This window comes from Tupaia chinensis, unplaced genomic scaffold (assembly GCF_000334495.1).
Source record: "Tupaia chinensis unplaced genomic scaffold, TupChi_1.0 Scaffold144336_1, whole genome shotgun sequence".
In the NCBI taxonomy this organism is placed as follows: Eukaryota; Metazoa; Chordata; class Mammalia; order Scandentia; family Tupaiidae; genus Tupaia; species Tupaia belangeri.
The window spans coordinates 1213436-1226483 of record NW_006204194.1 but is presented as its reverse complement, the minus strand read 5'-3'; the positions used below and the strand labels follow the sequence as shown (position 1 = coordinate 1226483).

Here is a 13048-nt window from a genome sequence, read left to right as displayed (position 1 = left end):
GGAAAGAGTTCTCATTCAGTTTGAACCTTTCGAACTTACACAGTGGAGTGAATCACATCAGAAGGGAAAACAGGGCCTTGCTGGTGAATAACTGTGGAGTCCCTATATCAGGTACCATTTTCAAATGTGAAGATATAGAGAAGGATGTCCTGGCCAACCTGGACCTTCTCCAGCACACCACCACTAATAGCAGAGAATATCCTCATAGAATCAAGGAGATCTTTCACACTCAGTGCAGGCATTACAAATGTAGCAAATGTGAGCAAGTTTCCAATGAAAGGGTTCACGTCCTTGAGCATCAGAAAGTTCACACTGCAGAAAATGCTTGTGAACGTAATAAATGTGAGAAAACTTTGAGTTCCAACTACTCAGTTATTGAACACCAGAAGACTCATAGTGGAGAAAAGCCTTATGTTTGCAGCATATGTGGAAAATCATTCCTTCACAAACAAACACTCATTGTGCACAAGCAGAGAATCCACACTGGCAAAAGGTCTTACGTGTGCATCGAGTGTGGGAAATCATTGAGCTCTAAATATGCACTTGTTGAACATCAGAGAACCCATAATGGAGAAAAACCTTATGTGTGTGATGTATGTGGAAAATCATTCCGTCACAAACAGACATTCGTTGGGCACCAGCAGAGAATCCACACTGGAGAAAGGCCTTATGTGTGCACTGAATGTGGGAAATCCTTTATTCAATCCTCCAACCATGTTCGACACCAGAGAATTCATACTGGGGAAAGGTCTTATGAGTGCAGCGAGTGTAGGAAATCCTTCATCTACAAACAGTCCCTTCTTGATCACCAGAGAATCCATACTGGAGAAAGGCCTTATGTATGCCTCAAATGTGGGAAATCCTTTATTTGTTCCTCTGATTATATTCGACACCAGAGAATTCACACTAGAGAAAGGGCTTATGAGTGCAGTGAATGTGGGAAGGCCTTCATCTGCAAACAGACACTTCTTAAGCACCATAGAATTCATACTGGAGAAAAGCCATATAAATGCAGTGAATGTGGAAAAAGCTCCTGCCTCAAAGATAAACTTCAGCACCAAAGAATACACACTATAGAACAATCTTATGAATGCAGAGAATGTGAGAAAGCCTTTAGCCACAAAAAAAGACTTCTTGAACACCAGAGAATCCACATTGAAGAAAAGTACAGTGAGTGCAATGAATGTGGGAAATGCATTAGACACCCCACCAGCCTTATTCAACACCAGAAAGTTCATAGTGGAGAGAGGCCTTATACCTGTACTACATGTGGGAAGTCCTTCATCTACAAAAACAAGCTTATTGAGCATCAGAGAATCCACACTGGAGAAAAGCCTTATGAGTGCAACAGGTGTGGTAAAGCCTTTAACAAAAGGTATTCCCTTGTTAGGCACAAGAAGATTCATGTAAGAGAAAGACCCTAGCCATTTATTTGATGTTCTGTCGTGTTTACAATAACATACCCAGAAAGCAGATTTCCCAAGTGATCCATCAGACAGAAGTTGCACTTTGTATATCTAAAAATCTACTGTAGGAAGATTAACTATGAGGTCTGATCATTTAGGAACTTTTCTGCAGCTCAGTTGCACTTTCTTATCTGCCCAGTGTTGCAGCAAATACTACCGTGTGGCATATCCTCACGTGTCTGTCACTCATCCCAATGTACTCAGGGAACACACATCTTTGAGCTCACCAAATCCTGAAGGGAATTATAAATAGTGAAAACCTACTAGATTTTCCCCCCATACTGATGAACTGTTTAAGGCATTGACAAGACCCAGCTTTGGCCAAGAAGAGCTGTCTGGTTCTGGTGACTTGCAGAGGTTTACCTTTATGGATACATTTTTTCTGTATGATTGTTGTGGAATTTTCCCTACTGCACATCACCCTGGCGAGAAATAGCCTGTCCCACTCTGTGGTGATGTACATGTTAATAAACACTGTATTGTTGAAACCAGTTTTAATCTTGGAGAGATTGTGTACACTATGTGGCGTGGGTTTAGAACAGAATTGTTCCTGCCAATGTGAAGGGTGAACAGCTTCTGTGAGCCCCAACTTTACTCAAGAACACAGTACAATGTCCTGTTTGCCTTAAGTTTCATTGCCTTCCAAGGCCTCATAGGAAAGACCACAGAGCTGTGTGGTTCTTTTTAAGTGTGGATGCTAGATTTATTTGTAGGTTTAGAAATCTACCTAATAAGAGGCCTTCGTGACACACTCAAATGCTAGAGTCTATGTGTATTATTTGTTTCCAGTGAACCCATATTTCCTAGCACTATTCATAGGAAGCTGTCTTTTAATGTAGCTGTATGCACTGAATGAAAAAATTTGGTTGTCACTGACTATAAGACTTACTGGGCCAAGTAAGGACAATAATTGGTCCAGAGACCTAGGTGTGGTAAATAGGGAGTGGAGAAGTTGCAGCCAAGTATGGTGAATGTGTCCCGTTTAAAGGTGCATTTGTCAGGACCAGCAGATGGTGTGATGGTTATGTTGCTGGACTTACACGTAGTTGACTATGGTTTAAGTCCTGGATCCGGTGCCTTAAAACTGATGCTGGGCACATGTGTATGTGTGCCCAAGACCCTGAGAGGAGAAAGAAGGTGGGGTGATTTCTCGTTTTCTGTCTCTCTCTGTCTCTGGTGAACGCATACACTATAGCAAAAATCTCTCTTCAAAAAAAAAAAAAGTGCATCTGTCACTGTGGCTTCATGGTTTGAGGATATATATTAGGTCATCAGACTTTCTTGTATCTTCCCAAGTTTTTCTATGCAAAAATGCATCATGACCTTCCCAGCAACCCAGCAGAAAATCAGGGCCACCAGGCCTTTGCCCTGTGGCCACAGTTATTGTCAGTATAAATATTCTAAAGATTTTTGGGACCAGCTATGTTTCTCTCTGTCTGTCTGGCAAGCGCAAGCACCCTATAGTGAAAATCTCTCCAAAAAAAAGGATAGATTTTTGGGACCAGCAGTTAGCGTAATGGCTATGTCGCTGGACTCCCATGTAGTCAACCGCGGTTCGAGTCCCAGACCCGGTGGCTTAAACTCACGCCGGGTGCGTGTGCATGCGTGCCCAAGATCCCGAGAGGAGAATGGAGGAGAAGGGATTGCGGCGTGGCTATCCCCCCTGGGGGGTGATTTCTTGCTTTCTATCTCTCTGTCCCTCTCTGTCTGTCTGGCGAGCACACACGCCCTATAGCAAAAACCTCTCCAAAAAAAAAAAAAGATTTTTGCATCTCCTATAACTTCTGTGCACTGGTTTTTAAATTTGTGCACGGCAGGAAGGCAGGTTTTGAGAAAACAGAACTGGAGAGACCATTAGTTGGTGTAATGGCTATGTTGCTGGACTCCCATGTAGTTGACCACAGTTCAAGTCCCAGACCCAGTGGCTTAAACTCATGCTGGACGCATGTGTGTGCACCCAAGGTCCCGAGAAGAGAATGGAGAAGAGGGAATTGTGGTGTGGCCATCTCCCTCGGGGGTGATTTCTCACTTTCTGCCTCTGTCTCTCTGTCTTCCTGGCAAGCACACGCCCGATAGCAAAAACCTCTTAAAAAAAAAAAAAAAAAAAAAAGAGAGAGAGAGAACTGGAAAAAAAAGAGCAATGTGATTTTTCTGGCTCAGTCAGATTTCCTGGTTTCTCACCTGGGAACTGTCTTTGTTACTTGCACTTAATATTGTCCCTGGAAGAGCTGTCCTAAACTTATGAGATGGATCGTTAGTTATAAGTAAATTTTACTAACAAATAATCCAATTTTCCAAAAAGAGGGGTAGATGAATATTTTTGTGTGTAACTATTTGTTTTTAAACATTGAGTACAAAAAACCTATTCTCTTTAAAATTCTGTTTACATGGTTTGTCATTTGGGTCTTGATAGTCATGTGATCCCAATAAAAGTCTTGTATCAGAAATATTTGCATATGTATGCATTTAGGGCTTCAATCCTGGAGGAACTGTTCTTCCTAAGGCTCCTGAATTCTTTTTTTTTTTTTTTAAAGAATTTTTTAATTAACTTTATTTATTTATTTAAATTTGACCAGAGAGGGACAGAGTGACCAAGGTGGGGGAGCAGGAGTGAGAAAGCAAGCTACCAGTCCTGGGACTCAAACTAAAGTCAGCCGTGTGGGAGTCCAGTGCCCTTAACCACCACACTACCTGTGGCCCTGGGCTACCGAATTCTTAGAACAAATTATTCCCAAATACAAAAACACAACTTTTATATACAAATCAGTCAGTATGAAGCCACACTCCAATCATCTTATCAAAATCTCACATACCAAGCCAATATTCTCGCTCTAAATCACCCTCAGCTTAGATACTAGACCTCTTTAACTGTCTCCCCTATATTCCAGATATGCCAGAACTTTTCAAACTACTCCTGAATTTACTCAGTGCATTTCTTCTGCCTTGCCCTTTTCTTCCTGCAAAAATCTCAGTAAAGTCTCTGGGTGGTGCTCTCTTCTGTCTCCTTACTGACCCAGGTCTGCCCCACATGGCCCTCCAGTGAAGGCTCTGGGTGGTGCGCTCTTCTGTCTCCTTACTGACCCAGGTCTGCCCCACATGGCCCTCTTGTCATGCCATGTCTCTTGTTGTGGGGATTTGTGAATATAAACTTCATGGTAGTCATTTTTCCATGTTGGTTTACCATGCCTGTTTTTTTTTTTTTTAAATCTGATTGCTATATACAATAATTTTTTTAAAAGAGAGATATTTGCTATAGGGTATGTGAGCTTGCTGCAGAGACAGATAGATACAGAGAGACAGAAAGCAAGAACTCACCCCCTAGGAGAGAAAGCCATACTGCAATCCCTTCTCCATTCTCTCAGGATTGGGGACACACATGCACATACACCCAGCATGAATTTTTTTTAAAGAGGTTTTTGCTATAGGTCATGTGCGCTCTCCAGACAGACAGTCAGAGAGAGACAAAGCGATAAATCACCCCCGCCCCCAAGGGGGAATGGCTACGCCGCAATCCCTTCTACTCCATTCTCAGGAATGCCCCAGGCTCTGTTGTTAGGTGCTGGGGACATAAATATGCACTCATGGTCTCTGAGTATAATAATGTCATGGCAAGATGATTTTCCTTTCAAACCCAGAAATAATAATAATTAATACGCTTCCCATAACAGTTCATCCCACACACTGACAATTGATATGCTGGAGGAAGATCAACATGAATTAACCATATAAAAAGTAGAGCCAAAGGGCATAGATTCAAGATCTAACTGTGAGAACAGAACTTTTAATTAGGAGTTTTGACTTCTTATAGATGTGCAGGATTCCAATCCTTATCAACACTTGGAAAAATTCAGTGGATAAAAAAAAACAGTAATAACCCCATGTTCTTTGCTAATAAGAAACAGCGAAAGATTGACTTTCTTTTTCTTTTCTTTCTTTCTCTCTCTCTCTCTCTTTTTTTTAAAATTTAGAACTAGGTCTGTTATGAATTAAAATGACCCCACAGGGGACCAGCCAGCAGATGGCGTGATGGTTGAAGCACTGGCTGACCGCCGTTCTAGTCCTGTACCTGGCGGCTTGCTTTCTTACTTTCCCTCTCTGGTGAGTGCTCAGGCCCTATAGCAAATTTAAAACAATAATAATGATAAATACAATTTTAAAATAATAAAAATGAAAAATATATAAAAGAATTACTCCACAGACACTTTTGGACTTCTAACCAGCTTCAAATAGAAATAATTTTCCCTCCTCTAGTCCTGAACAACTTGTATTTCCTGTTGATTACAGAAAAATATTTACCAAACTCTCAGATCTGGCTAGACCTTCTGGCCTCTGTGTTTTGAAGTATTGTGGCGTTTGTCTGAGTCTGAGTTAGCTCAGGAGCAGAGGTTTGAACATCTACTCTCAGGGCCTGCAAGGTGACATGGAGTTAGAGAGAGCAGAAGCTCTAACACAAGCTCGGGGGTTAGAACCAAGGCCTTCCTGATCCATCAGCAAGTGTTTTGCAAGTATCATCTTATTAATGTGCTCCAGCGGAGGCACTTATTCCATCTCTCGCTGCCAACATCAAATGAATCTACCTTCATGTGTGGATGAACCTCTTTTTCACTTCCTGGTATCTTTGTAGACATAAAATGTAGTTAGATATTTCCATATATTTGTTTGTTACTTGCACTTAATATTGTCCCTGGAAGAGCTGTCCTAAACTTATGAGATGGATCGTTAGTTATAAGTAAATTTTACTAACAAATAATCCAATTTTCCAAAAAGAGGGGTAGATGAATATTTTTGTGTGTAACTATTTGTTTTTAAACATTGAGTACAAAAAACCTATTCTCTTTAAAATTCTGTTTACATGGTTTGTCATTTGGGTCTTGATAGTCATGTGATCCCAATAAAAGTCTTGTATCAGAAATATTTGCATATGTATGCATTTAGGGCTTCAATCCTGGAGGAACTGTTCTTCCTAAGGCTCCTGAATTCTTTTTTTTTTTTTTTAAAGAATTTTTTAATTAACTTTATTTATTTATTTAAATTTGACCAGAGAGGGACAGAGTGACCAAGGTGGGGGAGCAGGAGTGAGAAAGCAAGCTACCAGTCCTGGGACTCAAACTAAAGTCAGCCGTGTGGGAGTCCAGTGCCCTTAACCACCACACTACCTGTGGCCCTGGGCTACCGAATTCTTAGAACAAATTATTCCCAAATACAAAAACACAACTTTTATATACAAATCAGTCAGTATGAAGCCACACTCCAATCATCTTATCAAAATCTCACATACCAAGCCAATATTCTCGCTCTAAATCACCCTCAGCTTAGATACTAGACCTCTTTAACTGTCTCCCCTATATTCCAGATATGCCAGAACTTTTCAAACTACTCCTGAATTTACTCAGTGCATTTCTTCTGCCTTGCCCTTTTCTTCCTGCAAAAATCTCAGTAAAGTCTCTGGGTGGTGCTCTCTTCTGTCTCCTTACTGACCCAGGTCTGCCCCACATGGCCCTCTTGTCATGCCATGTCTCTTGTTGTGGGGATTTGTGAATATAAACTTCATGGTAGTCATTTTTCCATGTTGGTTTACCATGCCTGTTTTTTTTTTTTTTAAATCTGATTGCTATATACAATAATTTTTTTAAAAGAGAGATATTTGCTATAGGGTATGTGAGCTTGCTGCAGAGACAGATAGATACAGAGAGACAGAAAGCAAGAACTCACCCCCTAGGAGAGAAAGCCATACTGCAATCCCTTCTCCATTCTCTCAGGATTGGGGACACACATGCACATACACCCAGCATGAATTTTTTTTAAAGAGGTTTTTGCTATAGGTCATGTGCGCTCTCCAGACAGACAGTCAGAGAGAGACAAAGCGATAAATCACCCCCGCCCCCAAGGGGGAATGGCTACGCCGCAATCCCTTCTACTCCATTCTCCTCTCAGGATCTTGGGCACGCACGCACAAGCGCCCGGCATGAGTTTAAGCCACCGGGTCCAGGACTCGAACCATGGTCAACTACATGGGAGTCCAGTGACATAGCCATTACGCTAACTGCTGGTCCCTCAAAGAACTGATGAGAGAGTACCACAGACCGGGTGGGCTGAAGACTTGTAGTAAATAAACAGTGGACCCCCCCCCGCCAATGCTGGGTTCATGTGTGTGCATGTCCAAAATCTCAATGATATGAAGAAATGGAGAAGAGACTGCAGTGTGATCACACCCCATTGAGAGGTGCTTTTCTTTGAGGTTTCTCTCTTGTGAGTGCACATGCCCTGTAGCAGTTAAGAAATTCTAAGTTTGACGCTTAATATTTTTTAAAAAGAATTATTTTATTTAACTTTATTTATTTATTTTAATTTGTCCAGAGAGGAAACAAATAAGAGAGAGAGAAAACCACCAGGTCTGGGACTCAAACCACAGTTGGCCATTTGAGAGTCCAACGCCCTTAACCACCATGCAACCTGCCAATCCCAACTAAATACTTCTAAAGAATCCACATCTGTATAAAGTTAAACAATCATGAGACCAGCAGTTAGCATAACAGCTATGTCGCTGGACTTCCATGTAGTCAACTGTGGTTCGTGTCCCAGACCCAGTGGCTTAAAACTCACACTGGGCACGTTTGCATGCATGCCCAAGATCCCGAGAGGAGAAAGGAGGAGAAGGGATTGTGGCATGGCCATCCCCCCTGGGGGGTGATTTCTCACTTTCTGTCTCTCTCTGTCTGGTGAGCGCACGTGCCCTATAGCAAAAAACCTCTTAAAAACAAAACAAAAACAAAAACAATCACACTGTTAAACTACGCTCCTTTTCCCTCACCAAGTCTCCAACTTAGGGAAGGAACACTGTTCACAACCAGAAACTATTGTTTTTTGTGTTTTTTTTTTTTTTAAGATATTCTGTACCACCATTCAGAACTCCACTCTGCTTGATCCATGCAGAGTGAATTCCTTTTGTGCATTACCTCTGCCAGACATCCTGCCTGATGTCCATTATAGCTAGGTGAATCAGTTTGTATCAGCCAAGACTCCTATCCTTACAGGTTGTTTCATTTTCATCAAGATTCAGCTTTCTGGGACCAGCAGTTAGCGAAATGGCTACGTAGCTGGACTCCCATGTAGTTGACTGTGGTTTGCGTCCCGGACCCGGTGGCTTAAAACTCAGGCCGGGCACGTGTGTGTGTGTGCCCAAGATCCCAAGAGGAGAGTGGAGAAGGGATTGCAGCGTGACCATCCCCCCTGGGGGGTGATTTTTGCTTTCTGTCTCTCTGTCTCTGTCTGTCTGGCGAGGGCACACTCCCTATAGCAAAAACCTCTCCCCCCACCAAAAAAAATTTCAGTTTTCTGGGCAGCCACAGTGAGGCAGTGCTAACACAGCAATGCTTTATAATGCTGAAGTAGTATGAGAAGGTGCCAGGTTTTCCTCTCAAGGTCTCCCTGTACAGTCTGGACATATGTGCATGTCCAGACTGTACAGGGTCCTGGCTAGCTGAGGCTGGTGGTGGTTCATGGCATGAAGACCCTGTTGAGGATGTTTGTCTCTCTCATTAGAAGAAACAAATAAAACTTTAAAATTTGGTTGTCTTCCATGACACAATAATGACTTCTATTTATTATAATGAGAACGACTAAAATAAGGTTGTGAGAAAATATAGGTATTACTTCCAAAATTACTCTGAAATAAAAAAATACAATGTTTATATTCTTTAAAAAAGCTTTTTGTAGCCTTGACAGGTAGTACACTGGTTGAGGCACTGGATTCCCACGTGGCTAACCACAGTTCAAGTCTCAGACCTGGTGGCTTGCTTTCTCTTTCCTTTGTATCTCTTGGTCAAACTTAATAAATATAATTTAATAAATATAATTAAATAATTCCTTTTTAAAAATGTTTTTTGGGGGACCAGCAGGTGGTGTGATGGTTAAGGCGCTGGACACTCCCACATAGGCAACCAGGGTTCAAGTCCTGAATCTGGTGACTTGCTTTCTTACTTCCTCTCTCTCTCTCACTCTCACCCTCTGTCTCACTCTGGTCAAATTAAAAAATAAATGAATGAATAAATAAAATAAATATTAAAAAAAAAAAAAAGAGCCAGATGTTTGGTGGCATGACCTGTGATCCCAGCTACTCAGGAGGCTGAATCAGGAGGATCATGACACAGCAAGAACCTGTCTTAAAATTTTTCTTTTAGGAGCCAGCAGGTGGCGTGGTGGTTAAGGCACTGGACACTCCCACATGGCCCACCATGGTTTGAATCCTGGACATGGTGGCTTATATGTAGCTGGACTCCCTCATCACCGAAGGCAGTTTGAGTCCCAAACACTGTGGCTTGAAAACCATGTTGGGCACGCATGCATACATGTCCAAGATCCCAGGAGGAGAATGGAGAAAGGATTGTGGGGTGACCATCTGCCCGGGGTGGGGGGTGGTGATTTCTCACTTTCCCTCTAGCAAGTGCACACTATCTTTTAATTTTAAGGCCACCTTACTGGGTCCTGTTTTTTGTTGAAGATACTTTTTATTTTTAATTATTTATTTTATTTTATTTATCATTATAGTTATTTTCAATTTGACCAAAGTGAGACATGAGAGAGAAAGCAAGCCACCAGGTCTGGGACTTGAACTGTGGTCAGCCATGTGGGAGTCCAGTGCCCCTAGCCATCATGCCAACTGCCGACCCCAAGCCCTGATTCTCTGATTGGTGTAGAAATCACTTTAGGATTACAGAGGACAAAAGTTAGTTTGGGGAGGCTGACAGGTGGAGTTGTGGTTAAAGGCACTGGATTCCCACATGGTCAATGGCGGTTCAAGTCCCAGACCTGGCAACTTGTTCTCCCTTTCTCTCTCTGTCTCTGGTCAAATTAAAAAATAATAATAACAAATTAAATTAAATAAATAATTTTTTGAGAGGTTTTTGCTATAGAGTACATGCGCTTGCCAGAAAGACAGAAAGAGACAGAGAGACAGAAAGTGAGAAGTCACCCCTCAGGGGGATGGCCATGCCGCAATCCCTTTGCCTTCATTCTCCTCTCGGGATCTTGGGCACCAAGCACACGCACCCAGCATGAGTTTAAGCCACCGGGTCTGGGACTCGAACCTCAGTCAACTACGTGGGAGTCCAGTGACATAGCCATTACGTGAACTGCTAGTCCAATAAGTAATTATTATAATTTTTGAGAGGTTTTTGCTGTAGGGTGCATGTGCTTGTCAGAAAGACAGAGACATAGAGAAAGCGAGAAATCACACCCCAGGGGGGATGGCCACACACCAATCCCTTCTCCTCCATTCTCCTCTCAGGATCTTGGGCACGCATGCACATGTGTGCCTGGCCTGAGTTTAAGCCACCGGGTCTGGACTCGAATTGTGGTCAACTACATGGGAGTCCAGCGATGTAGCCGTTATGCCATTTGCTGGTCCTCTTTTTAAAATTTGACATGAGAAAGCAAGTCACCAGGTCCCGGACTCGAAACCATGGTCAGTCATGTGGGAGTCTAGCACCCCAGTTACCATGCTACTTAGCAGCCCCTAAACCAAAATATTTTAACTAAAACAAGAGGGGATGCCAGGTGTGGTGGTGTGGTGGTGAAGGTGCTAAACTCCCACATGGCTGAATATGATTAAGTCCTGGATCTGGTGGGTTGCTTTCTCATTCGCCCTATTTCTCTCAGGTCAAATATAATAAGTACATAAAATTAAATAAACAAATTTAAAAAACTAGAAGGATTAGAAATTGGGGCTGGGAGGTGGCATGGTGGTTAAGGGCACTGGATTCCCACATGGCCGACCACAGTTCAAGTCCTGGGCCTGGTAGCTTGCTTTCTCACTTCCCCTCTGTTCTCTCTCTCTCACACACACACACTCTGTTCCTCTCTGATCAAAATAAACAAATAAATAAATAATAAATCTTAAAAAAGAAAGTGGCCTGCTGGGGTCAGCAGATGGAGTAGCAGTTACATCACTGGACTCCCACATGGTCGATCATGGTTAGTCTCAGACAGGTGACTTGAAAATCATGCTGGGTGCATACGCATGCATGATCAATATTCTGAGAGGAGAATGGAAGAAAAGGGATTGCAGCATGGCCAACTCCTCTGGGAGGTGATTTCTCTCTTTTTTTTTCTTTTAAAGAGAGATTTTTGCTATAGGGTGCATGTGCTTGCCAGAGACACACACAGAGAAAGTGAGAAATCATTCCCTCAAGGGGATGGTCACACTATAATCCCTTCTCCATTCCCTCCTTGGGATTTTGGGCATGCACAGACATGTGGCTGGTAAGTTTCAAGTCTCTGGATCTGGGACCCAAACTATGGTCAGTCATGTAGAAGCCCAGCTATGCAACCATTATGCCATCTGTTGATCCTGGGATATTTCTCACTTCTCACTTTCCCTCTCACTGTCTGTCTGCCTCTTCTCTCCTTCTGGCGAGTGTACATGCCCTAAGGCAAAAACCTCTACCAAAAAAAAGGAAATTGGGACAGCTGATGGCGTGGTGATTATGGCCACTGGATTCCACATGGCTAACTGTGGGTTCAAGCCTTCAATCTGGTGACCTGAAACATTCAAGGCAAAAACACATGCAAGGCTTAACATTAAATCTTTCATATTTATTCACTATTTTTTTTGGAGAGATTTTTGCTATAGGGCGTGTGTGCTCACCAGACAGAGACATAGAGACAGAAAGCGAGAAATCACCCCCCAGGGGGGATGGTCACGCCGCAATCCCTTCTCCTCCATTCTCCTCTCGGGATCTTGGGCACGCACGCATACGCGCCCAGTGTGAGTTTTAAGCCACCAGGTCCGGGACGCAAACCGCAGTCGACTACATGGGATTCTAGCGACATAGCCATTACACTAACTGCTGGTTCCCCATATTTATCCACTTTGTATCAAATGTCAGGATCTCACTTTTTTATGGCTGAGTGGTATTCCATAGTGTATATATGCCACATTTTTTTCAATCCAGCCATCTGTTCTTAGGTATTTGGGCTGATTTTATGTCTTAGCAATTGTGAATAATTCTACAACAAACATGGATATGCAAGTATCTTTCAGAGTGTTTTCTTATACTTTGGGGAGAAACCCAGGAATAGGATTACCGGTGCATATGGTAGTTCTATTTATTTATTTATTCTTTTGAAGAGGTCTTTGATATAGGGCACACGTGCTCGCCAGACAGAGAGACAGAGAGACAGAAAGCGAGAAAACACCCCCCAGGGCAGATGGCCAAACCACAATCCCTTCTCCTCCAATCTCCTCTCGGGATCTTGGGCATGCACACACACGTGCCTGTCTTGAGTTTAAGCTACCAGGTCCAGGACTCGAACCGCGGCTGACTACATAGGAGTCCAGCGACATAGCCATTATGCTAACTGTTGGTCCCTGGTAGTTCTATTTTTCGAAATGTGTCTGATGAGTATACATGCCCTAAGGCAAAAACCTCTACCAAAAAAAAAGAAATTGGGACAGCTGATGGCATGGTGATCATGGCCACTTGATTCCACATGGCCATTAAAAAAAATTGCATTCATAATAATACATGCATAAATAATGTGTATAAAGCACCACAAAAAAAGGTTATGTGCCTTTTTTAAAA

At 42.6% G+C, this 13048-nt stretch overlaps 1 protein-coding gene across 1 annotated transcript in view; it reads left to right on the top strand.

Moving 5' to 3' along the window:
- ZNF549 (zinc finger protein 549) overlaps window positions 1-2041 on the top strand; it is a 6719-nt gene extending 4678 nt beyond the window's left edge. The window contains exon 3 of the mRNA XM_027767631.1: window positions 1-2041. This exon is cut by the window's left edge and continues 219 nt beyond it. Coding sequence (XP_027623432.1) covers window positions 1-1424 — 1424 coding nt within the window. The 3' untranslated portion in view covers window positions 1425-2041.
- Window positions 2042-13048: the final 11007 nt, after the last annotated feature.